Source organism: Grampus griseus, assembly GCF_964374135.1.
Source record: "Grampus griseus genome assembly, chromosome: 11".
In the NCBI taxonomy this organism is placed as follows: domain Eukaryota; kingdom Metazoa; phylum Chordata; class Mammalia; order Artiodactyla; family Delphinidae; genus Grampus; species Grampus griseus.
This window is the reverse complement of record NC_139005.1, coordinates 493,040-519,395: the sequence shown is the minus strand read 5'-3', so window position 1 is coordinate 519,395 and position 26,356 is coordinate 493,040. Positions and strand designations below refer to the sequence as shown.

General features: G+C 46.8%; 1 protein-coding gene across 1 annotated transcript; it reads right to left on the bottom strand.

The window, feature by feature from the left end:
• Window positions 1-371: 371 nt before the first annotated feature.
• ATP6V1E1 (ATPase H+ transporting V1 subunit E1) lies at window positions 372-20,076 on the bottom strand. Its single transcript, XM_082665568.1, has 9 exons — window positions 19,934-20,076; window positions 14,353-14,418; window positions 12,517-12,626; window positions 12,048-12,114; window positions 6,018-6,107; window positions 5,381-5,449; window positions 4,167-4,261; window positions 2,099-2,186; window positions 372-935 (listed from the first exon to the last, which is right to left on the bottom strand). Exons 1-9 carry the CDS (start codon window positions 19,964-19,966, stop codon window positions 873-875), a joined length of 681 nt encoding a protein of 226 aa, XP_082521694.1. The 5' UTR covers window positions 19,967-20,076; the 3' UTR covers window positions 372-872.
• Between the last annotated feature and the right edge of the window lie 6,280 nt (window positions 20,077-26,356).

Below are 26,356 nucleotides of genomic sequence, written 5' to 3'. Positions count from 1 at the left end.
TGTTCAAACTCAGGATGGCAGAACCGGGCAGGGCTGCAGGGTCGGGCCTGGGAGAGTAGTCCAGGCCCTTCTGCAGGGACCGGGCCCACATGACTGTCAGGTGCTCTGGGGCCCGGGAAGGAAGGGAACACCTGTGTGCGGACAGTCTTAAGGGGCTGGGAGGGCGCCTCTAGGTGAGGCTTTGGTAGAAAGTGGCAGATGCGCCTGAGGGACACAGAGAGGGTTCGTGGTTTCAACTGCTGATGGCTGTCAACCCGCAAATGCTCCAGGGGTTTGGAAAATGCTTCCTCTTTCCAGATTCCCGAGAACTTCACCCTCTCAAACCACAACCTGCAGCGAGCACCTTGTGTAATAAATCAGTGACATCCACGTACGTGTTACATTTTAATAAATAAAGCATATTCACGGCTTAGATCTTAAATCACATTTATAGACATTTCTAGGCCCAAACAGGTTAACAGTGAAGCTGCTGCTGCTGGAAGAAATGAGGCCCCACATGCACTTGAAGCCCAGAGAGTGGAGACCTGACCCCAGAGCCCACCACTCCGCCCCCCCGAAGGCTGGACCCCAGGAGAGCAGGAGGCCTGGGGACACTCATGCACCCACCACCTGACCCCTCGCCTCTGTGCTGCAGAACAGCGGGAAGCTGTGTTACTTTGAGACAAGCTAGAGGAAGGTTTCCTGATCGTACTAAGTGAGACTCTCGCCCGTTGGTCCCCACCAGCCGGGGTGGTAGCTACAGCAGGGCTTCCGCCGATAGATGCAGGACAGGACAGGAGGACAGCAAAGAGGAAGCTACGCAGGCCATCTTGTCTCTTCAACTGTCAGAAACGTCCACGTCACGCAGTGGGTGGACGCCAGCTCCCTCAGGCTTAGTCCAAAAACTTCCTGTTGGCATTTGCCCCAAACAAGGCTCCCCGCACTTCGGGCATCATCTGTGAAGAAAGAAGCTCCCGCGTGAGGCGGCGCCGTCCCCCGCGCCTCAACCCCGCCCCGAAGTCACGAAGCCCAGTAGTTGGCCAAGCACCGCCCGAGTCCGACCAAGAGACTCGGCGATCGCAAACGTGGGCTTAAGGCCACTGCTTAGGGGGAAAGAGAACCAATGACGGGCGCCATGGCCGTAAGGCTTCCCTCCCACTCCGATATGGGGAGAAGAGGCGACGTTCTGGAGCACCTACACTCGTTCTTTCAACGGGTGCTGAGCGCACGCCGGGTGGAAAGCTGACAGCACAGGTCTGCGCTGAGGCGCGCCGCAGCAACTGGAAAAGCCCAAGCGCACAACCTCGGGACGCAGCCACCAGCCACGTGCGGCCAGTGCAACTGAGGCGGCAAACTGCGCACCTTACCTAGCTTTAGTTAATTAGCCACGTGTGGCTGGTGGGTAGCATGGCTCTGAGGTGTAAGTTACCAGAAGACGCCGGTCAAGGTCGGGGCAGCAGACCACACCTCTGGAAGAGGCCCCGCACTCGGGACAACTCAAGTTTTCTGGCTGGTTTCCTGCAAACCCGGAAACACCTGAAGAGCCTGGCGCCCTGTGGCAATTCCTTTAAGAGCAGTTGCTTGACTTTCCATCATTCCTGCTGCGGTTTGGGGTTCTGGGGCTTTGGGTCAGCATCTCCACATGCAGTAAAATAGATACATTAAAATCCTAGACACAGGGCTTCCCTGGTGGCGCAGTGGTTGAGAGTCCGCCTGCCGATGCAGGAGACACGGGTTCGTGCCCCGGTCCGGGAAGATCCCACATGCCGCGGAGCGGCTTGGCCCGTGAGCCATGGCCGCTCAGCCTGCGCGTCCGGAGCCTGTGCTCCGCAACGGGAGAGGCCACAACAGTGAGAGGCCCGCGTACCGCAAAAAAAAAAAAAAAAAAAAAAACCTAGACACACAAAGCCCTCGTTCTGACCCCAAGGCCACCCTCATGTAAACATATCCTCCCAGCAAATGGCACTAAATGCCTGAATCCCTGCTCCTTTTAAGAAAATGTCAAAAAACGTAGAAAGAATCAATGAAGTCCAAATACGGCCAATTGACATGTTCTCCGCAGCACCTCCTCAAGGTAACCACAGGCCAACTAACTGATGAGACATGTCCCCACACTCACCTGCTGGGCTATGAGGTCCAGCCGGCTTTCGAGGGTATTGGAGACCTTGATTTTGCGATCCCCGTTGTAGATCTCAACCCCGCCAGCTCTACAAAGAACACCGGAAACAACGTTCATAGATTTGAGGGAAACAGACACACGTTGTACAATTACCTTCTTCCCTTGGAGAATAGCTGTCTTGGTGTGTGGATGGTCTCAACACTCTTAGGGGCAATAAACATATGCAATAAGTTTGAAACTAATTCAGAAGCTTCTGAAGCTTCAAGGTAAAGAGGCTGATAATAACTCATTACCAAGCGACTATGTGCCAATCTGATTTCACGTTACTCTAACAACCAGCCCTCCCCAACTGGACGAAAAGGGGGAAGACTGCGTCCCAGTTTGCAGATCAATACATACAGTCCTCATCTGAATGCTTCTTAAAGGCCAGTGCTGCAGGGACCAGGGGTGCTGACAGGCAGTCCTCCTCAGTGCCTGTGTCTCAGATAAAAGGCTCCATCCCAGCAGGTGCCAAACCCAGTCCTCAGTGGTGCAAGGCCGATAGGTCACATCCTACTACAAGGAGCCTCAGGTATGAAATTATTTTGCTACATTACAATTCTACTTTTTACAAAATATTTCTTGAAATAAGCAGGCTCTGAGGCAAAGGCTGGGAAAAATTTTGCAAATTTTCTCTAGAAAATTTCAAAGGGCTCTGACGTGAATATTATTTTCTTACTCCATCCTCCTCCCCCATTTCCTCTTTGTTTCTCTGAACAGCCCCTGTCCCCATGCGGGCAGCAGGGGAAGGGGGGTGTCTGCTGTGCACCAAGCACTCCTGAACGCCAAGTCCAGGCCCTTCCGTGTCTCCTATTCCCCAGGGACCTATAAAGCAGGAAACAGGCTTAAGAGTGGATAAAAGGACCAATTTACTGACTAAAACTCCAGTTTAAATCTGCAGAGTCCTTCACCTGCAATCCTGAATCTCAAAGGCTCTGAAAACAGAACCATCTAATTCAAGTGGCTCCAGGGCCTGAACCGGGCTCCAGTGACCTGTCAGCAAACGGCTGGTGTCCCTGCGTAAGTACCCCTCGGGTGTGAGCGCTCCTGCTTCCGTTCAAACACGTAGGGCACGCACGGGACTGCTGCTCTAAGCACCCGGCACGGTGGTCCCGACTGGAACTGCCAAGTCCCGCATGGTCTCCACGCGCCGACTACCCACCAGCAGAGTCACTGTGGATCCTGAGCCCTGCTGTCAGTGGTGCACAGACACGACCCCACTTCAGCTTCCAAGAGCTCAGTGAGGCGGGTGCTGTTATCCCAGGTCAGAGATGAGGAAGACTAAGTAACTAGTCCAGCCCTACCTGGCCAACACCTGGCAGAGTGGAGAAGCAGACCTCGATCTGACAGTAATGCTCAATAATGCTTAGGCTCCCACAGGCCCTCAGCTTGAAAGCACCGTCACACACACACCCTATCTCTGATCCTCAGTTTATGAAGCAAGCAAGATTGATCCCTCTTACAGATGATGGGATTTGGGCTCGAGGTCCTGCAGCGAGCAACAGGCCAATCGGGACTCAGAACTAGGCCTTGCAATCCTAAATTCATGTGTCCCAAGGCCTCCGCAATGCTGGCCCGTGGGGTGGACCAGTGGGCAGGCGCACAGGGAACATGCCCCGGGCTCTCCCCGGCCAGGAGCTCCTACCGCCCCTCCCAACCACGCCGAGTCTCCCCGCACTCAGCAGAAGCACCACGGGTGCTGGCGTTCCACACCAAGGGATCTGCCAGCCAGACATGGCTACTTCCTTGTCAGAGGGAGTGATCACCTTTCTCAGTACCTAGGACACACGTGGACCCACGTTCAAGTTCTGGGTACAGAATCCATGCTGCTGCTAGGCAAGCTGAGCCACAAGAAGCTGGTTAACAAGGGGGAGACCGACAGGCGCCAGCACGAGGCAGCACGAGGCACGCGTTGGGTGGCCACACCGCCATCCTGCCCGGGGCGCCCAGAGGACATGCGCAAGGCCGGGCGGACGGCCGTTCGCGCGGCCAGAGCAGCCCAGGGGCTAAAAGCAGAGGCGCCCCTTACACTTCCTCAGGCAGGCAGGCCTCCTGGTCAATGTGGACATCAGCGTCTCTTTTGGTGGCGATTTTGTACACGGGGATTGCTTTCTGCACCGCAGCCTGGAAAAACACAAAACACAGAGGTTGTATCCAGAAAAGCAACCGTCTGTACAAACAAAGATATTCCTACGCATTTTTCAAGTAAAAGAACAGACGTGTTGCTGGTGGGAATGTAAAACGGTACAGCCGCTGTGGCAGATGGTATCGTGGTCCCTCGAAAATCAAACACAGAATCACCTCAGGATCCAGCAAGTCTACCTCTGGATACTTATCCAAGTGAAGTACAAGCACAGACCCAACAGATATTTGTACACCCGTGTTCACAGCAGCACTGCTCACAATACTCAAAAGGTAGAGACGACCCAGGTGTCTATTAACACATAAATGAATCAATAAAATGTGGTCTATAGATATAATTCAGCCTTAAAGAAAGAAATCCTGACACACGCTACAAGGTGAATGAACCCTGAAGACATTACTGCCAAGTGAAATAAGCCCGTCACAAAAGCACGGATACTGTCTGAGCCCCAATGTATGTGTCAATCTGTTCAACTAGTAATCGTGTCAGAAAAAGACTAAAGTTCCTTCAAGAAAACATTCTCACGTGTCTCCTGAAGCCTACAGTGCTGTCCGAAGATGGGACTTCCACGCCACACACAGTGCAGCGCAGCGTGAGAAACCCCCTTCCATCTGTCCTACACCTCCACTTCCCCCAGCTCACTGCTTTTTAAAACTGCGGTAAAATGCACATGAAATTTACCATCGTGATCAGCTTTAAGTGTACAGTTCTGTGGCTTTAAGTACGTTCATTGTTGTGCAACTGTTCCCACCATCCCTCTCCAGAACGTTCCACCTTCTCAAGCTGAAACTCTGTCTCCATTAAACATGGTCTCCACCTGCCCCTCCCCCCGCCTCTGTCTCTTATTTAGATGGTATTGCCTATCCTCTGCTCCAATCCAGTAGGTACTGTTTTCTCCAGAAAGGGAGGAGGGTACTAACTCAGATGGCAACTTGATTTGTTTAAGAAAATAAATAAGAGGCTCAGGTACACTTAAGTTAGTATCTATAACATGTTAAGACTCTTCTAGTCCCCATAGTTGAGCTGTCATTTATTACAGCATGCATTTCATCCCTAACATTTTGATCTTTAAAAAGAAAAAGGATTTCTTCAAGCTCTACCTTCACCAGAGGGAAATCCTGTTTCCTGCAACGAATGATCATTCGGGGCTCCAACAACTGGTACAAACCCTATTAACGCACAATCAGATACCATTAGTAAAAACTGCAAACTATAAAATAAAACAACAGTAAATAAAATGTCTTCATAACTCTTTCATCTAGTTTGGGAAAGCAGTCCTCTTGTTTAATTAAGCTCCCCCAAAGATGGCCTACATAGTATGAGAACATGGCAAGATCTTCATATCACAAACCAGATAAATATACCCAATGCTCTGGTGATGGAATGAAATTCATACGGGAGTCTTACATCAACTAGGTTGAGGACAAGTATTGTACTTAACAGCCGAACAGCAAACAGTTAAAATGTACACAGCCTGGGATCTGAACCTCAGTATCTAAAGCAAGCATTTAGTGGTAAAATTTAATCAGGAAAGTTTACAGCTGGAGGTTACAAAGGGCAAGTGAGACAACAGCAGTCTCATCCACCAGCCAGACACCACCGTCCTCCCACACATCTCCCGGCCAGACAAGGAAAAGAGCTAAAATGAGAACACAGGAGAAACAGCCGGCTTCTATCCCATCTTGTCGACTCTGCAGGGACGTGGCTCTCAGTGGTGCATCCGGCCTACAAACTTACCTGGAGGACCAGTCCATCCAGCAGCACCTGGTACCTGGTCGTGTCTTTTGCCACTTTGCTGAGCCTCTGTTTGGCTTCATTCAGTAGGTCCTACAAAGAGTGGAAAAGGAAAGTTATCTACACACCTGGGCAGTCAGCTTGGGACCCACGTGGGGCTGGCCCAGCCCGTGTCCAATCACTTCTCACTTTACGGCCGTGTTTTCCCTCCACACGCGCTCTCTGAGGGGTACGATAAAGCAGATGCTGCCCGAAGGACACAGATGCGAGCGAGAGCGCTACCGCGGCTCCCAGGGGACTCGTGCTCAGGCAGAAGCGCCCAGGTTACCGATCATGAGTGACCAACACAGAAAGAGCCACGTGACACAGCCGTGGAAAGCAAGCTACTGAGGCAGCTGGGCAAGATGCTTCCATTTTTTATTAGAAAAAGCAGCCTCTGCACAGAGAACAAAGTGTCATCAATGTTTACCTGCGGGAGGCTGGACTATCAATGATTTCAATTTTCTTAATGTTAGTTTGTATTTTCCAATGGTCTATAATAAATGCTGGCTTCTATAACTAAAGCAGACATTGAAAGGGACTCCGGAGACAAATCTCACATGGTTGAGAAGAGCACGCTGGCATCTACTCGTAAGTGGTAAGCACGTACAGGCTTACTGGTAAAAGAGGACCGAGGTCCTTTAAATGGCAGAGAGAGCGCCTCTCAATCCCACTGCTGGCCACCCAACACCGCTGAAAACAGTTCGTCCTAGTAAATCTTCCACATACGTGTCTCCCTTATTGAATATGATCTCTGGAATGATTTGGGGGATTTAAAGAGGGAGAACATACATGCTCGCTCAGAAACCAATCAGAATTTGAGGAGTGAGGGTGGAGAGAAGGAAGTGGTCCTGTATTTGGTTCTGAGTCTCCCTTGGACCCGCACCCAGCCCGGAACGACTCCTGAGCAGTTGAAGCCTTTAGAATCTAGGACGCTACGGCACAAAGATTTGAAGCATTTATGATATAAGATATCTGGCTGAAAGAAACCTCAGCCCCTCCTCACCAAGAGACCCCTCAAGCACAGTTCTCTTTGTGCTGGAACTGACTGTCCACACTGGTCATGCCGGTCGGGGTGGACACGAACAGTACGGAGACAGGCTTACTCTACAAGAGTGAGCATCAAGTGGAGCTGTACCGAGTGATGCCAGCCACTAGTAAAAATAACCCACGAGAAGTCTGGAAATGGACAAATGAGGACTCTTACCACCACCCAGAACTCCAATCAACGGAGTAGGAACTTGGAATAAACTGAACTCCAGCCAAGGAAGCTGGAACCGAATCGACATAAACTGCACTGTCCCTTGTCTAAACCATTCCTGTCCACTTAAGAGACATGCCCCACAGGTCAGGAAGGTCACTTAAGTAATACCCCAGTGACACTCTTTGATTCTAAACTCAGCTTTCTGGCTGTAGTCTGACTCCCTGTGGGGAGGGGTGTAGGTTACTGCCGCTCACGTGTTAGCCTACAGATCAGTATTTTGAGAGTTTGGAAGGGCATTTCGTTATCTGTCCACCTGAACCTAACTGCCTCTAGGATCCTGAAAATATTAGATTCTGCTCCTGGAAAGCAAGAAACTAAAACCCGATTATGACGACAACATCAAAATCACGTCTCCTTGCTCGTGCCCGGTGTAGAGTCAGGGGGCCTCCCGCAGAGACATTTCTGTTTCGTCTCTTTAACCGCAGCACCAGAAATCTCTACTTCAGGACCAGCAAACCAGAATTTCTAAAGGTCGGTCTGTTTTTTATCTCCCTTAAATGACAACAACAACACCTTACACAGTGTGAAGTTTAGGAAGTGACGGTAAAGAGCTGTTACTTACCCCAGGCCTGTCCTGTGTGAGGCACTGCACGGTCACTTTTCCTATGTGGACCAACTTAATTCTAAAGAAGCTTCACGTATATGCTTTCCCCATTTTATAAAAGGAAGGTTCCAAAGGGTTAAAAAATTCACCCACCGGAACTTCCCTGGTGGTCCAGTGATAAAGAATCAGCCTTCCAATGCAGGGGACACGGGTTCGATCCCTGGTCTGGGAACTGAGATCCCACATGCCGCAGGGCAACTAAGCCCACGCTCTCTAGAGCCCATGCACCACAACTGGAGCGCCCACACGCTGCAACTAGAGAACCCATGTGCTCCCCGGTCCGGGAGGATCCCACATGCCGCGAAGCGGCTGGGCCTGTGAGCCATGGCCGCTGAGCCTGCGTGTCCGGAGCCTGTGCTCCGCAGTGGGAGAGGCCACAGCAGTGAGAGGCCAGCGTACCGCAAAAAAAAAAAAAAAAAAAGATCCGATGCAGCCAAATAAATAAATGAAGAAATACTAGGAAAAAAAAAATTCGCCCACCAAACAGCAGATTGTGGTGAAATAGAAACACACCTCACAGGGATTCCAAAGCATGGGCTCTTACACCTGGAGAGCCTCAGGGCAGGCAGGGGAAAAGGGTAGACAGCAGAGAAAAGTAACTAAAGGACTATAGGCAACCGTGCACTTCTGGAAGCAGAATAGCTTGCCTGTTTGCTTTTCATTTTCATCCTGGTTCTGTATTTCCTCCTTCCTTCTATCTTTTGTCAACATCCTTTTCTAGCCAACTGCTTGACAAATCCCCTTCCTTTCATAGTTTCTTATTCTACGGATAAAGCTGGAGAAAGAAACGTTTTAAAAGAGCCAAATCCACAGAAACATGCACATGTAGCCCTGTCCCCCATCATCTCACAGCCGGTTTCCTCACCCTCCGTGCCGCTTCATTACTGGGGTTCACTAAACCGCAAATCACCTGACGGCAAGATGTTAGGCTGCAAAGGACTAAGGAAAGAAGCGCTTTAGAACAACTGAAATTATAGAAATGTTTATTTTAACAAAATTCTCATTATACATTAGCAAAACAAAAGCTCAGGCTGTGCTCTGAAACCGAGTTGCACGCTACAGAATAACTGGCTTTGCCGTCTACCAAAACACGGACAGTTCAACAAAATGAGAAAAAATAAAAGAAAAACAAGAAACCCCGACAGTTCACACACCCGCTGCCTTCAGCCCCTCACCGCATGCTCGCCTGTCCAGCTTTCACCACCAGGCTTTGTCTCTACCAGCCCAACGATGCTGCTCTAGTACGAGTCAGAAGTGAAACCTCGATCCCCAACTCCAAAGACCACTGTGCTCTTCCCCCTTGGACTCGCCGAAGCATGAGACACTGTATTCGATTACCATTTTGTTCTTCAACTTTTCTGTCCCCTTGGCTTCTCCTTCACGACTTCTCCTCCAACACGACTGCTTCCCCCCATGTTCCTTAGCAGTCTCTAATTTTCCTGCCGTAAGCTGAAGGCTGCTCGGTTTGCTCCCCTGGCCCTGTAGTTCTACATCCACAAGCTTGCGATCTCACCCATGCCACGCAGCTCCACGTGGGACCTGTGTGCTGTCTGAGTGGAAGCCCCAGCCTCTCCTAAGTTCGCCTGGACTCCGAAGGCGATTCAAATGCCAAGATTCATCACCATTCCCCACCGGCTCCTCCCCCTGTATTTCTAACCCTCATCACCTATCCAAGTGCCTAGCGACCTGGTGAGAAAGCTTAGGTCTTTCTTGACGCCTCACAACCTGCAGTCACCAAGTCCTACAGACCACACCTTTCAGCATCTGTGGATGCCGTCTCTTCATGTCCTCTGCTGCCATGTGGTCTTGACCTTCAAGTCAAAGTTAAGCCATAACCTCATTTCCTCTCCCCAAGTCACCAGTTCTCTTTCTCCAGAACAAATCTAAGGCTAAAGCAGTATTTCTCAGTGTGGTTCTCAGACCTCCTGCAACAAGATTACTCTGGGCTGTTTATTCCTGATGAGAATACAGAAAATCTCTGGAAATGGGGCCAGGAGTCTGAATTTTAACAAGGCCCTCCAGGTCATCTCTATGCCTATTAGAGTTAAGAGAGTTGGTCAAAGGATTTGTCCCACACTCTTCAGCAGGCATTCAAGGCTCTTCCAACTGAACCCTAGTGTCTCTCTCCAGCCTCAGTTCCTACACTCCCCGCTCTCCTGGACAATTCCATTTCCTGCCCGTGTTGTCAATTCCAGGCCTCTGTTTTTGTTTCAGGCTGCTCTTTCCATTCCGTCTCCAAGGTAATGACATTCTTTACAGTCACACTCAAAAGGCTGCCGTATAGATACAGTCTCTGGTCTAGACCCAGTTAGACAGCAGACTCCTACAGCACTGAGCACCAATGCAGGACCAATACAGGCAAACCCTGCAGTCCAAACAGCTGACTGCCAAAGGAAGCCAGCTAATTATGAAATGAAAATAGAAGAGTGAAAACTAAAAGATCAAGTTAGTATCGAAAGCAGAGAGACATTTAGTTGTGACAATTTTAGAAGCAGATCAACTCTGGCTACTCTGGGGTCTATTAAGTGTTATGGGAGTTATGTTAGTGAGTCACCTCTGTGTGTCCTCACACTCGACCTCCTGGCAGACACTTCCATCTGAAGGCTTCCTGGCCCCTCAAAGAATGTCCAACGTGATCTGGTGGTTCTTCTTAAAAGAGCCCCCGCCCTCCTGACCTCCTATCATGCTAATAGAGCCACCACCCTCCTAGGGGGTTTGGCGTCAGCCTTAGAAGAGGAGGTGAGGGGCCTCCCTGGTGGCGCAGTGCTTGAGAATCCACCTGTTGATGCAGGGGACACGGGTTCGAGCCCTGGTCCAGGAAGATCCCACATGCCGTGGAGCGGCTGGGCCCGTGAGCCATGGCCGCTGAGCCTGTGCTCTAGAGCCCATGAGCCACAACTACTGAGCCCGCACGCCACAACTGCTGAAGCCCATGCGCCTAGAGCCAGTCCACAACAAGAGAAGCCCCTGCTCGCTGCAACTAGAGAAAGCCCACGCGCAGCAACGAAGTCCCAACACAGCCAAAAATAAATTAATTTTTTTTAAAAAAAGAAGAGGAGGTGGAGGAGTCAGTAGCCAACGTCCGGGGCTTCCTCCTATAAAACATGTCACCACTGACACCCAACTCAGTCCTTGCTGTCACCATGCCAGGCTCACCTGACAAGAACCAATATCTTACAATATTAGTTTGTTTCTCTAGTCATCTAAGAAGATGGTATGTCTTCTGCTTAGTCAAGTATTATATTTTCAGTTTTATAGCTTTTCCATAAAGTTCCTATTCACCAACATTTACTCCTAATTGCTTACTGTTGGCATGTAGTAAAGCTATCAATTTCTGTATATTCTCTTTGTAGCCAGTCACCTTTTTGAACTAATTACTAGTTCTTAGTTCTTTTGAGATGTTGTATTTTTTTTAATATACAGTCGTATCTTCAAAAAAATAACTGTTTCTTCCTTCCCAATATTTATATAACTTGTCTCTCCATTTTGTAAGAAATCTAGGGCCTCCACAATAACAATGAGTAATAGTGGAAACAGAGGCCTCCGCTTGGTTTCTAAATTTTTTCTTTTGGCTGCACCACACAGCTTGTAGGATCTCAGTTCCCCGACCAGGGACTGAACGTATGTTTCTGCCCTCTCCTTTGGGTGACAATACTCCCCAGATGGTTTTCTGTCTAACCTCTTCTCTGTTAAATTTAGTCTACGTACTCATATCATGAACCCTATTTATGATATGCCTCATAAAATAAAATGAAACCTTCAACAGCTTTCTACTGAAAGCAAGCAAAGCTCTTCACTTGCACTCATGGCCCCACAGTAACTCCATCCTACCTTTCTAGCCTTATTAGTCCCCATCGCCCTCAGATACTGTATGGTCCCCCCATCATGTGCTATATACCCAGGAGCTACATGCTCTGTTAGAGCAGCAGGTCCTTGAAGACTGGACACACATCTTATTCATTTCTGTATTTATTACAATACCTAGTGTAATGATTTGCTGACCAAATGTTTTCTCTCTAAAAATCATTCATCAGCTCCTTAATCTAACATTAACTAGTGAATTCTCTATAACAGACAAATGAATAAACATTTTATAATTCTATAACTAAAGGGGCTAATTACTCACTGTGATAAGGTCATCTCTCGCTCTGAGGACTTTGAGCCTCGCTTGATTCATCAAATTAGACATCTGACTGCAAAAGGCACAGAAAAGTAGTATCATTACAGCATAAAAAACAACCAACGTAGAGAAAGAAAGGTACAACCTCCTACATATGTGCAAACACTTCTCTTTGTACAGATCCCAAAGAGAACTCCCTGAAATACATGTAACGGTTTTTATCCACTTATTTTCAAAGATAAGGAAATATTTATTGAATGCTTATGAAGTGGCAAGACTTTCTTATCAGCTATTTCAACTATATCTTTCAATAATCCTGTGAGCCTTCTGTTTTCCCAAATGAGGAAAGAGAAGTTAAGTAACTTGACCAAGGTTAGTTAATCAGTGAATGGTCCATTTCAGACCGGAACCCGTAACTGCCTGGGCTCCAAAGCACCTGCTTTACCCTCTCGTCCCAGTGATTTTCAAAGCTCACATTTTCTTCTGCTGCTCAATCTGCTTTTCTTTCTTCTCGTAGTATTCCATAATCTTCAGTCTTTGGGTCTGCACAAGACGACCTTTCTCAATGTTGAACTCTTCTTCTGCCTACCAAGGAATTTATTATTATTACTTCATTATACAGATTTTGACAGTTTTATTTTAAGCAGCTGATGACCAGGGTAGTTGCTTATATTCACCTTATTCTATGTCTAGTATCCACTAACCAAGTTTCAATGAACAGAATCAGAAGATTCTGTGTATGAAAAAAATTATGTATTTTAAATTTGATCCATCTGTTTAATAGAGGGCTAATGAAAAGGACACAGAATTTGGAGTCAGAAGATATGAGTTACTGTCTAAAAAATTTGGTCAAGTAATCTGTCTAAGTGTCCTCCCTTATAAAATAAGAAAATAAAAATAGTATTCTTTCCTTTGTAGGTCAAAATCTAACAGTCCTTTTAAATTATAAACTACATAAATTTGAGTTATTAGTTTTATTAGTGTTAATTATTGAGCAGTCACTTTTTACAAAGGGTATCTTAGTGTATCAGCCATCTGTGATTTTCAGGCAGTAAGAAATTATGACTTTGGAAGCTAGCTAAAGTGACTGATTCAGATGTTTAATGCTTGGCACAGACACTGGAACTTTCAAATTCTAAAATAAATGCCTAACAGCTTGTTTCTATACCTATCACATGAGATAAGACTACTTTAAATAGAAATGCATTTACCAACTGAAATAGAAGTTCTGTATTTGTCCCAGAGAGAAATAAGGAAACTAGTCATACGAGAAACTGCAGTGCTCCTAAGGCCATCAAAACAATATTAAACAAGCAACAAGGACATACTGTACAGCACAGAGAAATACAGCCATTATTTTGTAATAACTTTAAATGGAGTATAATCTATAAAAATATTGACTCACTATGCCGTACACCTGAAATTAATATAATATTGTTAACCAACTATACTTCAATAAATATATAAAACAATACTCTCTCAACTGTTTTACTTCAGTGACAGGCAAAATAAGTCTTTTCTTTCTTAGATGATAAATTACTCAAACAGTTCAAAGGTTTAGTTTTGGCCCTAGGATACCAGGCACACACAATTTTAAGGCTTTACCGTTAAGTAACAAATGTAACCACTGTAGAATAAAGTAAAAGGACAGTGAAAATAAAGTATTAGGTGATATATTCTGACCTACCATGATTATACCTAGAAAAAAGAACAATTTTATATACTGTACAGAAACACTGTGCAACTCGAAATATCTGTAAAATTTCTAGATGCTGACTGCCGCCTTCGTGATGGACAGGGGCTTTCATTTTATGCCTTACATACACCAAACTGTGTATTTACCTTTTTGGCAGCAAGCACAAATAAAAAAGCAACATAACAATGAAAAAATACTACATCCTCCCCTGACCGGCTATCAATTAGCTGCGGTTGCTAAATGTCTGAGTTTGGATTCCATGAGAAAATTAATCCATCCCTTACTTTTCTACTCCCTACCATAAAATTTCAGGACACTTATTGACAATCAGAATTTTGGGACTTCACTGGCGGTCCAGTGGTTAGGACTCCATGCTTCCACTGCAGGGGGACAGGCTCGATCCCTGGCTGGGGAACTAAGATCCCGCGTGCCACGTGGCACAGGCAAAAAAATTAAAGAATGTTTAGAAAGGAAAATTTACTTTTAACATTAAGGAAATTCTTACTGGTCCTATGCAATGAATGCTCTGTTAAACAATTTTACTAAGTACTAATTAGCAAAGCAAGACAGTACGAAACTTTGATAACTTCTTAAACCTAGCAAGTGGAATCTCACCTTTGCATCTATTTCTTCTGCTTTCTCATTGGCTTCTTGTTCAATAAAAGCCATCATGTGCTTAATCTAGAAGGAGAAGGAAAAGGTTACTTTTGAATATGACAAGAAAAAAATATCTATGTTTTCTGATTCTTCCAACAATCATTTATGGAACGCCTTTCTGTTCTCAGGTAACTTACAATCTGGAATTTACTCCAGCAAATGGACCAGATGCAATATTCAACAACACAGGTAAATAGGCCATTATCCTACCCTCAAGGAACTTGGAGTCTATGGGGAGGAAGGACTGAATACACGTCCTCCTCTACTTCCGGCCTCCTTCAGCCAGACCGTCCTTCCCCCTTCTCCATTTCTACTGTAGTTTACCAGACAGCCTCCTACTCTCAAGGCACTCCAGCCTGACTCCCCTCCCCCTAACCCAGTGAAATCACTTGTAAGATGACGGCCATCTCGCCCTTATCTTACTGCATCTGCAGCATCTCCTGGTACACTGACCACCACCCTTCTTGAGCACGTGCTTCCCTTTGCTCCCGCCACTTCCTTGCTCTCCTCCTTAGCCTCCTCTGAGGCCATATGCTTCTTCCTCCGCCTCCCAGACAGCTCCTTCAGGAGACCCTACCCACGGCAACTGAAATCCCACACGCTCAACTGAAATCCCACACGCTCCGTAAGGAACACTGACGGCTCTGCTCCCATGTCCCCCTTGACCTCTGCCTTGATGACCAGCACCAACAACAAGTAGTCCCCTCCCGTATCTCAGGCCCCAGGTCCAACCACCATGTCCTACGAGCTCTCTCTTCTAACACCTCTTTAATCTGTCCATCTCTCTCCACCTTCACAGCCACAATCTCATCTTTGCTATCATCATCTCCTGGCGGAATTACTGCAACAGCGTCCATATCTTCTCCGGGCCCTCAGTCTTGTTCCCTTGCTAACCAGCTCTACCTGGCAACCAGGAAGATCCTTTACAAATGTCCCTCTCATCACGTACCACACCCCCCCTTAGGATAAAGTGCAGAGATTTTAGAAGGTCTGCCATGTGGTCACTGCTCATCTCTCCAGCATCACATGAAATGTAACCTCCACCACTGGCCACTCCTCAGACTCCTAGTTCCTGTCATCCTACATTTTTAAAAGTTAATTAATTAATTTTATTTTTGGCTGCGTTGGGTCTTCGTTGCTGCACGCGGGCTTTCTCTAGTTGTGGCGAGCGGGGGCTACTCTTCGTTGCGGTGTACGGGCTTCTCATTGCGGTGGCTCCTCTTGCTGCGGAGCACGGGCTCTAGGCGTGCAGGCTTCAGTAGTTGTGGCATGCGGGCTCAGTAGTTGTGGCTCACAGGCTCTAGAGCGCAGGCTCAGTAGTTGTGGCGCACGGGCTTAGTTGCTCTGCGGCATGTGGGATCTTCCCGGACCAGGGCTCAAACCCATGTCCCCTGCGCTGGCAGGCGGATTCTTAACCATTGTGCCACCAAGGAGGTCCCCATGCTACTCTCATTTCAGGTTTTCAGTTCCTTGAGCTCGCCATTCTTTCCACTTTGGAGATTTCAAACATGCTGTTCCTTCTACTTGGAACACTCCCCCACCCCCAGCTCAGCTCTCTTCTTGAGCCTCAGCCCGCTTAACTGTCACCTCCTTTGGAAAATCTCCTGAACCTCTCACTTATCTGCACCCAGGACACTGCACTTCTCCGCCTAAACACACAGTCCTAATTGCCTGCTTGCCTGTGCCTCTCCTCAACTAAACTATAAGGCTAGGAACTTGCTAAAGGGTTTTAGATCTCTGGCTACAATTGGAGAATGAAGTCCCCAAAGTCTTCTGAATGGGGCTTGGGGTGACTGATCTAATTTATATTCATAAACAGAGTACTGTCTCTAATGGCAGATGTAAAATATACCCAAATGAATATACAAGCAACAGAGCTAATCAAACTCACTGGTAGTTTCATTTCATAGGGGCTCTACCTGAAAGGAATAGTGAATTAAAAAGGAAAAAAAGCAGCTTAAAAAAATTTAATGTAGAGCCTCTAGGTTATTAACTCATTTCACATTAATTGTCCCGCATAAAGGTAAACACCACTGTAAACCCAGGACACGGGGTTAAGGGTTTACTTCCCCCACAGTAGGTGCTCAATAAACATTTGTGAATGAGTGAGAATCTGTTGGGAGTTTCAAGCCTTCTGAGGTACCCCAACTACTTTTTAGAGTCTGTACAAAAGTGAGTTAAGATTTGTTTCACAAGAATGTGAATATACTTAACACTACTAAATCATTCACTTAAAAATGGTTAAAAAGGCCCTGAGAAAACCATAATTCAAAAAGACACATGTACCCCAATGTTCATTGCAGCACTGTTTACAATAGCCAGGATGTGGAAAAAACCTAAATGTCCATCGACAGATGAATGGATAAAGATGATGTGGTACATATATACAATGGAATAAAAAGGAACAAGATTGGGTCATCTGTAGAGACATGGATGGACCTAGAGTCTGTCATACAGAGTGAAGTAAGTCAGAAAGAGAAAAACAAATATCGCATATTAACGCGTATGTGTGGAATCTAGAAAGACAGTACAGATGAACCCATTTGCAGGGCAGGAATAGAAACGGAGATGTAGAGAATGGACATGTGAACACAGCGAGGGAAGGGGGGGTGGGATGAATTGGGAGATTAGGTTTGACATACATACACCACCACGTGTAAGACATAGCTAGTGGGGACCTGCTGTATAGCGCAGGGAGCTCAGCTTGGTGCTCTGTGGGGACCTAGATGGGGGTGGGTGGGAGGGAGGTCCAAGAGGGAGGGGATATGGGCATACGTATAGCTGATTCACTTCGTTGTGCAGCAGAAACTAACACAACGTTGTAAGGCAACTATACTCCAAAAAATGGTTAAAAAGGTAAACTTCACGTAATGTGTTTTACACAATTAAAAAAAGTGAGTTAAGAATACAACCTAGGGACTTCCCTGGTGGCTCAGTGGTTAAGAATCTGCTTGCCTGCCGATGCAGGGGACACGGCTTCGAGCCCATGATCCCACGTGCCGCGGAGCAACTAAGCCTGTGCACCACAACTACTGAGCCTGCGCTCTAGAGCCCGCGAGCCACAACCACTGAAGCCTGTGTGCCTAGAGCCCGTGCTCTGCAACAAGAGAAGCCGCTGCAATGAGAAGCCCACTCACTGCAACGAAGAGTAGCCTCCGCTCGCCGCAACTAGAAAAAAGCCCGCGTGCAGCAATGAAGACCCAACGCAGCCAAAACATAAATATATTAAAAAAAAAAGGGAAAATAAAGAGCAGGTGCTTTAAAAGAAAAAAAAAGAATACAACCTCATGGCATCAAAGTCTTGAGGAAAACACACAGCACGGTTTTAGAAGGGAAGACTTATTTTTTGTCAAAATTCTTAGGAGCTCCCTACCAGTGAGGAGCCAAAATAATGACGACAATCAGAGCCCGTTTTATAGGTCATACAATACTTATAAAATCTCAAGCCTTGAAAAATTGGGGTGCCTAACCCAAATCTACACTGTTAAGAAAAACCACAGTGAACTTGCTAAATGGATCAACCTCCACACATCTGTGCCTGTGTGTGTGTTTCTGTTTGTGCTGTGGAATGGAATCGTCACAAGCTCAGATCAAACTCACACTGCACTGTCTGGAACTTTAAAAGTAGTTTAAAGACAGTAATCAACTCAGGTGCTTACAAATGCTACAAGACACTGGCCTCTAGAGGGGAGCCCTCATTCAAACCTGCATTACCTGCCTCTATCTCTCAGGCCGGACCCTCTGCTACCAGATCTGACGAGATCAGCACAGCCTAGAGCAAAACACGCTCATTGTAGCCCAGGTCACAGAAACCCGTTTACAGTCAACAAGAACACATTCTGCCTTTAGGAGTTCCAACAGGAGAAAAGTCAACCCCTTCAGGACATTTAACTCCACCCTTAAGGCAGAAAAATCTGCCCTTAAAATATACTTTTCTTCTTCCTGCTAAAGCTACTGGGTTCTACACTTCTGGAGTCAAGATTCTTTTGAAAGTTTGATGAAATAAATAACCATACTCCTCAGACAAAAAAAGCAACATACACAAATACTTTAATACAGGGGGGAAGAAATCAGGAAACCCAGGATTTCTTTTTGTTTCTACATTTAAGTATTAGTGTTTTATTTCCAGCACTCAAGTTCATCCTTAAGAAGATTTAGTAGATTCTAGGGGGCTCTTTTTAAATACATTACCTACTTGTGATGGAAGAACCAACAAGAACGAGCACTCCATTTCTGATGTATGTACACAATATATCTCCTATAGGAGACTGTTTGGTTTAGCACTCTTGGCAGCTCCAGTGCGATCTCACAGAGCGTCCTAGGGTTTCACTGACCCACACCTAATGGTGCCTGAAAAACATCTATGTTTCCCCCTTGTCTCAGGATCCATGGAAGTCTGCAGATTCTCCCAGCTCTAAAAGCAGTGATGTTTACAGAAATCAGCACTTTGCTTTACTGAAGCAGACATCTGACAGCAAAGAGAGTAACAAGATTTGACTTGACCCAAAGTGCATGAGGACTAAAGACAGTTTCACCATTCGGCTTTGCAATGTAGTTTCCAGAAATCAACTGTGATGAAAAGCAGGAAGTAACTATATTAAGATTTTACTAACTCCTAAAGAGCAGGAAGTTGAAGGAAACCCAGATTTCTAGACGTCTACTCGGTGCTCGATACTCAGGCCTGGTCACTGCCGGGAATACGGGGAAAACAGGCACCGCCCTGATGGGGACCGCGCGTAGCGTGGAGGAGTACAGACGATACATTTCCTCGTTCTTACTATTTTACAGAAAGAAAACGTGGTTCTGGCCTAGTTTCACTGCTTTACCTTTGCCGTGTATTCTAACTGGGGAAGCCCTAGTTTTCAATACATCACAAGGCGGAAAACGAAGGAGAAGAGGAGGACGAGAGCGGGTACTAGGGGTGTGACCGCTGGACTACGTGGAGCGCACTGCGTCCTTTTTCCTATAGTAAAACTCAGACGCAGCGCTGATTAATGTTCAAAACCCGCACTGTTCTGTAAGCATGCGGTAAGATTTCCTACAGTGCCGCACAGACGCTATTTTTGTTACCCTCCGTGATCAGCCTAAGATCCCCTAAACGGAAGAACCACCACGCTTCCGAGAGCATATCACCTGACGAATAAAGTGCAGAATCGTTTTAAAGGAACTGGAAACATCCAAGGAAAAAACACCGTACTGCTCATCTAAGAAGGCTCACAAGGCACTGAGTGAGCGTTAGTCAGGGTTTTCCGAGAACTTCTGCCAGAAAGAGACGAGTTCTCTAAACTGCGGCCTGAGTGCCCTTCCCCGAAGTCCGGGCCTGGGCGGTCAACGCCCGCCGCCCGCGAACTCCAAAGCGCCGAGCAACGCCGCGACCCCAGGTCGGCCGCTCGCCCGCCAAGCCCGACGCGGCCCCGACCCGCACAGCCCCGAGGCGGGGTCCCGGGGACGGGGAGATCTGGCCAACGAGGCCGCCGCAGAGCTCCCCCAGGCCCGGGGCGGCATCCGCCCACCTCTCGGGGTCCAGGCCGGCCCTCACCTGCTTTTGCACGTCGGCATCGCTGAGGGCCATGGTGCAAGCGACGGGAGGCAGCGGGTGACCGGCCGAAGCTCAGAACCGACGCGGGCAGCAGGCGAACGGGAGACGAAAGCCAGACGCGCTTCCGACCTCTTCTGTTTTGTGAGCGCAGCTTCCGGTTCCTGCGCAGGTCGCCGGGCAGCCCAGCCAGTGGGGAGAGAGCGTCCCGGAAGTCACGCCCCTCCACGCCCCGCCTCGCCTCCTGTCGCTCACTCGTGACGTCTCGTGACCTCTCCCGGTCTTTTCCCCAGCAGCCCGCTCCGAGGCGCGAGGGAAGGTCTGTTGTCGTGCCCCTGACTTTAACTGAGACTTGTAGCCCTTGCGTTTTTTAAAAAAGTTTACTTCTGCCAACCAGAATTTGTTTTACTTTCCTGGCCCTAATGGAAGCAAATGCGTCAATATTTTACTTATTAACAGGTTTTATTTTTAGAGCAGCTTTACATTTACGGGGAATTGAGCTCAGGTTCCCATATTGTTAGCCTCCTCCCTTTCTGGGGTACATTTGTTATATTTCATTAACCGAGGCTAATGTGTTGACAAAAGCCCACAGTTTAACCAATTTCCTTAGTTTCCCTCTGTTGCGGAAATTCGGCCTCTGTACGCCAGTGCCGGATTGTATCTTGGAGACGGAGTTTTGGGTGAAGTAGAAAACAATAGTTTTATTGCTTTGCCAGGCACAGGGGGCCACGGCAGGCTAATGCCCTCAAAACAGTGTGTCCCACCTGGAGGGGGTGGTGAGGAGTCTTACAGTGTTCCAGGAACAGGGCATGATTAGCTCGTGGAGCTTCTTCTGATTGGTTGCTGGTGAGGTAATCGGGAATCAGCATCATCAACCTTCTAGTTCCAACCGGTCTGAGGCCTGTGTGCTGTGGGCAGCGAGCAGCTAACCTCTCCCACCTGGTGGGGGCTTCAGTGTCTGCAGAACAGCTGGAAGGACCCGGCTGAGAACATTAACTGTAGAGCCCTGAGGGAGAGCTAAAGGTCCTGACTGTGTAATGGCTAACGTATTATTATTTTGGCTTGCTTGACTGTTTGCCTTTCTGCATTTTCCCACTTGTCTGATTAAATGTATTCCTTGACTGAAGTTTTTCTGCAGACAAAGGGCAGGCGGAAGACATGGGTGAGGGTCTATTCTGGGAAGGCCTCACAGGGTCCTGCTCAGTGACACCCCTGATGCCCTTTTCCTGTTACAGGACCCCAGCCCGGTTACCACCTTTCATTTAGTTGACGTGTCTCGTAAGTTCTTCTTGGGGGTGACAGTTGCTCAAACTTCCCTCTTTGTTGACCTTGACAGTTTGAGGGATACTGTTAGGTATATTATAGATGCACCTCTGGGGATCTTCACATAATTGGTCAGGGGTTGTGGGTTTTGGGGAGGGAAAGCCATTTTCATCACATCACATCAAGGGTTCATGCTGTCAGCCTGGTTTCTGACTGTTGCTGTTGACCGTGATCACTTGGCTGAAGCAGTGCTTGTCAGGTTTCTCCACTGTAAAGTTACTCTTTTTTTCCCCTTTCCATACTTTACTCTTTGGAAAGATGTACTATGTGCAGCCCACACTTAAGGAGTGAGGAGGTATGCTCCACGTTCTTTAGGGTGGACTACCTACAGAATTTATTTGTAATTCTGAATGAGCATGTGAATTTTTCAACATCATTACCAGGATCCATTTACAGAAAATTATTCAGAAAATTAAGGGAGAAATTCGAGCCCACGTTTTATAAAGAAAAAATACTTTGAAAACTTATTTTTAGGATAGATTCCTCATAATAGAATTATGGGCCAAAGGGTACACACATTTTTATTACTAGCTTTTTATTTTGAATTTCAAATATAAGTTGTAAGAATAGTGCAATAAACTCCCATCACCTAGATTCACCAACTATTAATATTTTTCTATATTTGCTTTATCACTTTCATATGTGTATATATATATAAAATTGCATGAGTCAATAAATAGTTCAGTGTGTGTTTCATAAGACTAAGGGTGTATATCGTCAAATTCAGGAAATTTAGTAAGTCCATATTCAAATTTTGCCATATGTTCCATTAGTATTCCTCGTAGCAATATTTTCTTTTCTGATCCAGGATCCAATCCAACATCACCTATTGTATTAATTACCTTGTCTTTTTAGTCTCCTTTAATACGGAATAGTTCCTCAAACTTTGTCTTTCCTGATACTGACGTTTCTAAAGAGTACTAGTCATTTGAATTGGCCAGTTGTAGAAAGTCCCTCAATTGGGTTTCATCTGATAGTTTCCTCATAATTACATTCAGGTGCTGCATTACAGGAGAAGTACATGTGTGATATCGTGTCCTCACTGCATTGCATGTCCTTTTAATGGGAATGGCACATCCATTTTTAAGGCTCTTAATACAGATGCCAAATTATTGTCCAGCTGTGCTAGTGGACACTGTTCTTTGTAGCGTATGACAAGTTGGTACACGTATTTGAGAAAAGTGGTGGTGTTGGATAAGGGAAGGGTTCAGCCACAAAACAGTAAACCTAACAGGGCGACAGAAATCCATGCATTTGATCGCAATTTGATCGGTAGTCTAATCAACTGAACCAGATGGTAGGCTTGTTTCTCTCATCTAACTAGTTTTTGCACTAATGATTTCATTCATCATCCCAGAAGACAGGCATATGCATGCCTCCAGCAAGCTAGGTCAGGATGAGGTGGTATTCACTCGTTTGGATTACAGTCCTTCCTCCCGTTTATTTATTTTTGGCTGCACCGTACAGCATGCAGAATTTCCCCGACCAGGGATCAAACCCATGCCCCCTGCAGTGGAAGCGTGGACTCTTAACCACTGGACCGCCAGGGAAGTCCTCCTCCTGTTTATTTTTACAGTGTTCTGCAAATATCTGAGGCTGAAGACTGGGAGCCTCAATCTAATACATGTCTAATCACTTATGAAAACAATGTCTGGAAGAGATGTGATACTATCCAGAGATCAATGTGCTTCTGCTTCTTTGGAAAACAGTGCTGATCTTTATGATTTATCATTATTTTCAGACATTAAAAAATACAGCAAAGTGCAAAGAATTCAAATGTCTATGGACCATGTACCACCACCCAGAGTTGACAATGACCATTTGTCACATCTGCCTTAGCACTTCATTTTTTAAATACAAGAGTGTTACAGGCACACTTAACATCGCCTTTTGTGCTGCTTCCCTCTCCCCCATGCCAGCGCTCTTACAACTGCTTTCTGCAGTATTCCGCTGACTCACCGAGGAACAGGCCAGGTGCTATCTGGTAAGAACGTGGTAAGCTTCACAGAGTGAAGCACAACTGAAAAAGTTATCATGAGCCCATGCAAAGATTAACTAGTTAGTAGTTTTCCAAATCCAATTTCCTCCTATACTAGCTTAGGTCTTATGAAGAAGTTTTACTAAAACAGCTTTTCAGAGAAATTCCGAAAATCCCACTCCCAGATAAGCCTGTTGACTATGGCTTCACCAAAAGTGCCGACCTAAATTCCTTTCAGGTTAGTCACTTAAGAGAAGGTTTGCGTGCTCCTGGATTTACCTGCTCCCAAGCTAAGGCCTCAGTCTGTGGTTTATTTGGAAACTGAGTCACTAGAATAGATAAGGTAAGGCTTCAGTTTGTCTGCTGGGGAGTGCAGAAACTGGAGGTAGATGAAAAGCATGTCTTTGAATGTTGAGGAATTAATTTTTAAAAGAAAAGACAAATGGTGGCAGAAAGCAGTGGAAGTCTACCTTACGTGCTTTGCACTTCTTAGCCTTTTCCAGCCAGTTTTCCGCACAGCAGAAAGTAATTTAAAACCTAGCTGGTCTCTAATCACTCCCTAATTTGTAACCCCTGGTGGCTCCTGTGTGCTCTGGAGGAGCTGGCCCTGCCCATTGACCTCATCACTGCCTTTCTCACCAGCTCCAAGCTTTACTGGTTTGTTCTCTAGCTTTTTGCCTGAGATCTTTTCCTGCACTTGCCCCTTGGGTTGTTCTTCAGTCTTTAGGTCTCAACTTAAAATATCCCCTCCTTGGAGAGAGGTTTGCATCAACACCCTGTCACCTTAATCTTCTACTCTTGTCCCTTGTTTGTTTACTTCAGGACATGCCACAATTTTAAACTACTTTGTTTTTTTTCGTTTCATTTCTATGTTCTTATCTGGTTTTCCAACGAAAACGTCAGCTTCACAAGAGGGACGTCATGGTTTTTGCCGGCATCCAGCATACTGCCCGGTACATACATAGTAGGCATTCAATAACTGATGAATGAGAATGAGTGGAATCTAGAGTTTAGATTTTATTATCACATTAGGCTACAGTCTAGGTCTCTGTGTCACTCATAAGATCCGTCAGAAAAAAAAAAAAACACCCCAAAACCCACGAACTGCTTGTGATTAAGTTTTGTAAAAGCATTATATATTTTACACCATTTGCTGAAGAGACTATCTCTTTCCTCACTGAATTGTCTCTGTTGAAAATCAGTGGACCATTCTGAAGTTTCTATTCTGTTCCATTGGGCCATATGCTATCCTTGTGGTATTTATTCAAAAAATTAAAAAAGGGGGAAAAAGCAAACCCTAAAACTGAAAGCAATCTGAAATTTACTTAACCATATATCAAATTGGCAACCTAACTACACAGAATTATTCCGTATGACTTTTTTTTTTGGAATTTACATACAATGAACTGCATAGACCTACAAAGTACAATTAGATGAGTTCCGACACCTGTGTGATCACCACAATAGACTAATTCCATCACCCTAGAGAGAAAGCTCTTTTCTAGTCAATCCCACACTCCCAGTCGACAGTGCTGATTTCTATAACCATTGATTAATTTTGCCTGTTCCTGAAATTCATATAAACCACACAGTAGGTACATTTTTATGTCTGGCTTCTTTGACTCAACGCTTTTGAGATTAATCCATATGGTCACATGTAACAACGGTCAGCTTCTCTTTTATTGCTAATTTCCATTGTATAATTCAAAAAGTCAACTTTTTAAAAATTAAGACTAGAAGACTGTTAAAAGATTTAACAACCAAATGCAATGCATGATCCTGGTTTAAATCAAAAACTATACGGAATCTAAAAAAAAAAGGTTCTGATGAACCCAGGGGCAGGACGGGAACAAAGACGCAGACATAGAGAATGGACTTGAGGACACGGGGAGGGGGAAGGGTAAGCTGGGACGACGTGAGAGAGTAACATTGACATATATACACTACCAAATGTAAAACAGATAGCTAGTGGGAAGCAGCTTCACAGCACTGGGAGATCAGCTCGGTGCTTTGTGACCACCTAGAGGGGAGGGATAGGGCGGGTGGGAGGGGGGAGACAAGAGGGAGGGGATATGGGGATATATGTATACGTATAGCTGATTCACTTTGTTATACAGCAGAAACTAACACACCATTGTGAAGCAATTATACTCCAATAAAGATGTTAAAAAAAACTATAAGAGCCATTACTTGGAGAATCGGGGGGATTTAATATGGCCTGGTTAATAGGTACTATTAGGGAACTATTGATAGTTTTCTTAGCTCACTAAGTCTCTCCTTGGCAAATCTGTCCGATTTCACTATGAACAGCACCACCCGAGTTCTCAGTCACTCGGGCCCAAAGCTTCGGAGCTCCAACCTTCTTTCGGATTCCGCCACCCACCCTCATTATCAGTTCAGGTTTTTATCACTTCTTTTTTCACGGCTGTATTGAGATATTCACCTTTTTGAAATGTACAACGGAGTATAATTAAATGGCTTCAAGTGACTGTATTCACAAAGCTGCGCAACCACCAGCACAATCACCCTGAGAACATCTTCGTCACCCCAGAAAGAACCCTTGACCCCACTAGCAGGCACTGCCCATCGGCCTTTTGTCCTCAGGCAGCCTTCAGCTCCTCCGCCCGAGCATGTCAGGCGCCCGGACACAGTGGCTCCTCCAGGGCGCGGTGGAGACACCGCCCCGCCTCCCAGTGGCAGCTGCAGATGCGTTCCTTCCTCGCTGCGCTACGGCGCCCCGCTCCCCCGCCCGCTCCGTACCCTCAAGGCCCAGCCCCCCACCCGGCGCTGCGGCGCCGCAGCTCCCGGGACTCCACGCTCGGTCAGCCGGCTCGCCTACAGCTCCTCAGGCGAGCGTCGCCAGCCTCCGCACCCACGACGGTGGGCCCGTCCGAGTCCACCTCTTTCCCAGCGGTCCCCGGCCGCCGCCGCCCGGAACCATAGAGCTGCTCCCCAAGAGGCGAGCAGGCCGGGAGAGAGCGGCTCTTCCGGCTCACACCTGCGCCAAGAGGCCTCCGGGACTCCGTGGTCCGGGCTTCCTCTTGGAAAGGCGGATCCGCCCTGGCGGCGCGCCCGGCTCCCCGCCCCGACGCCGGCGCTGACGGAAGCACGCCGGGTGACCTCAC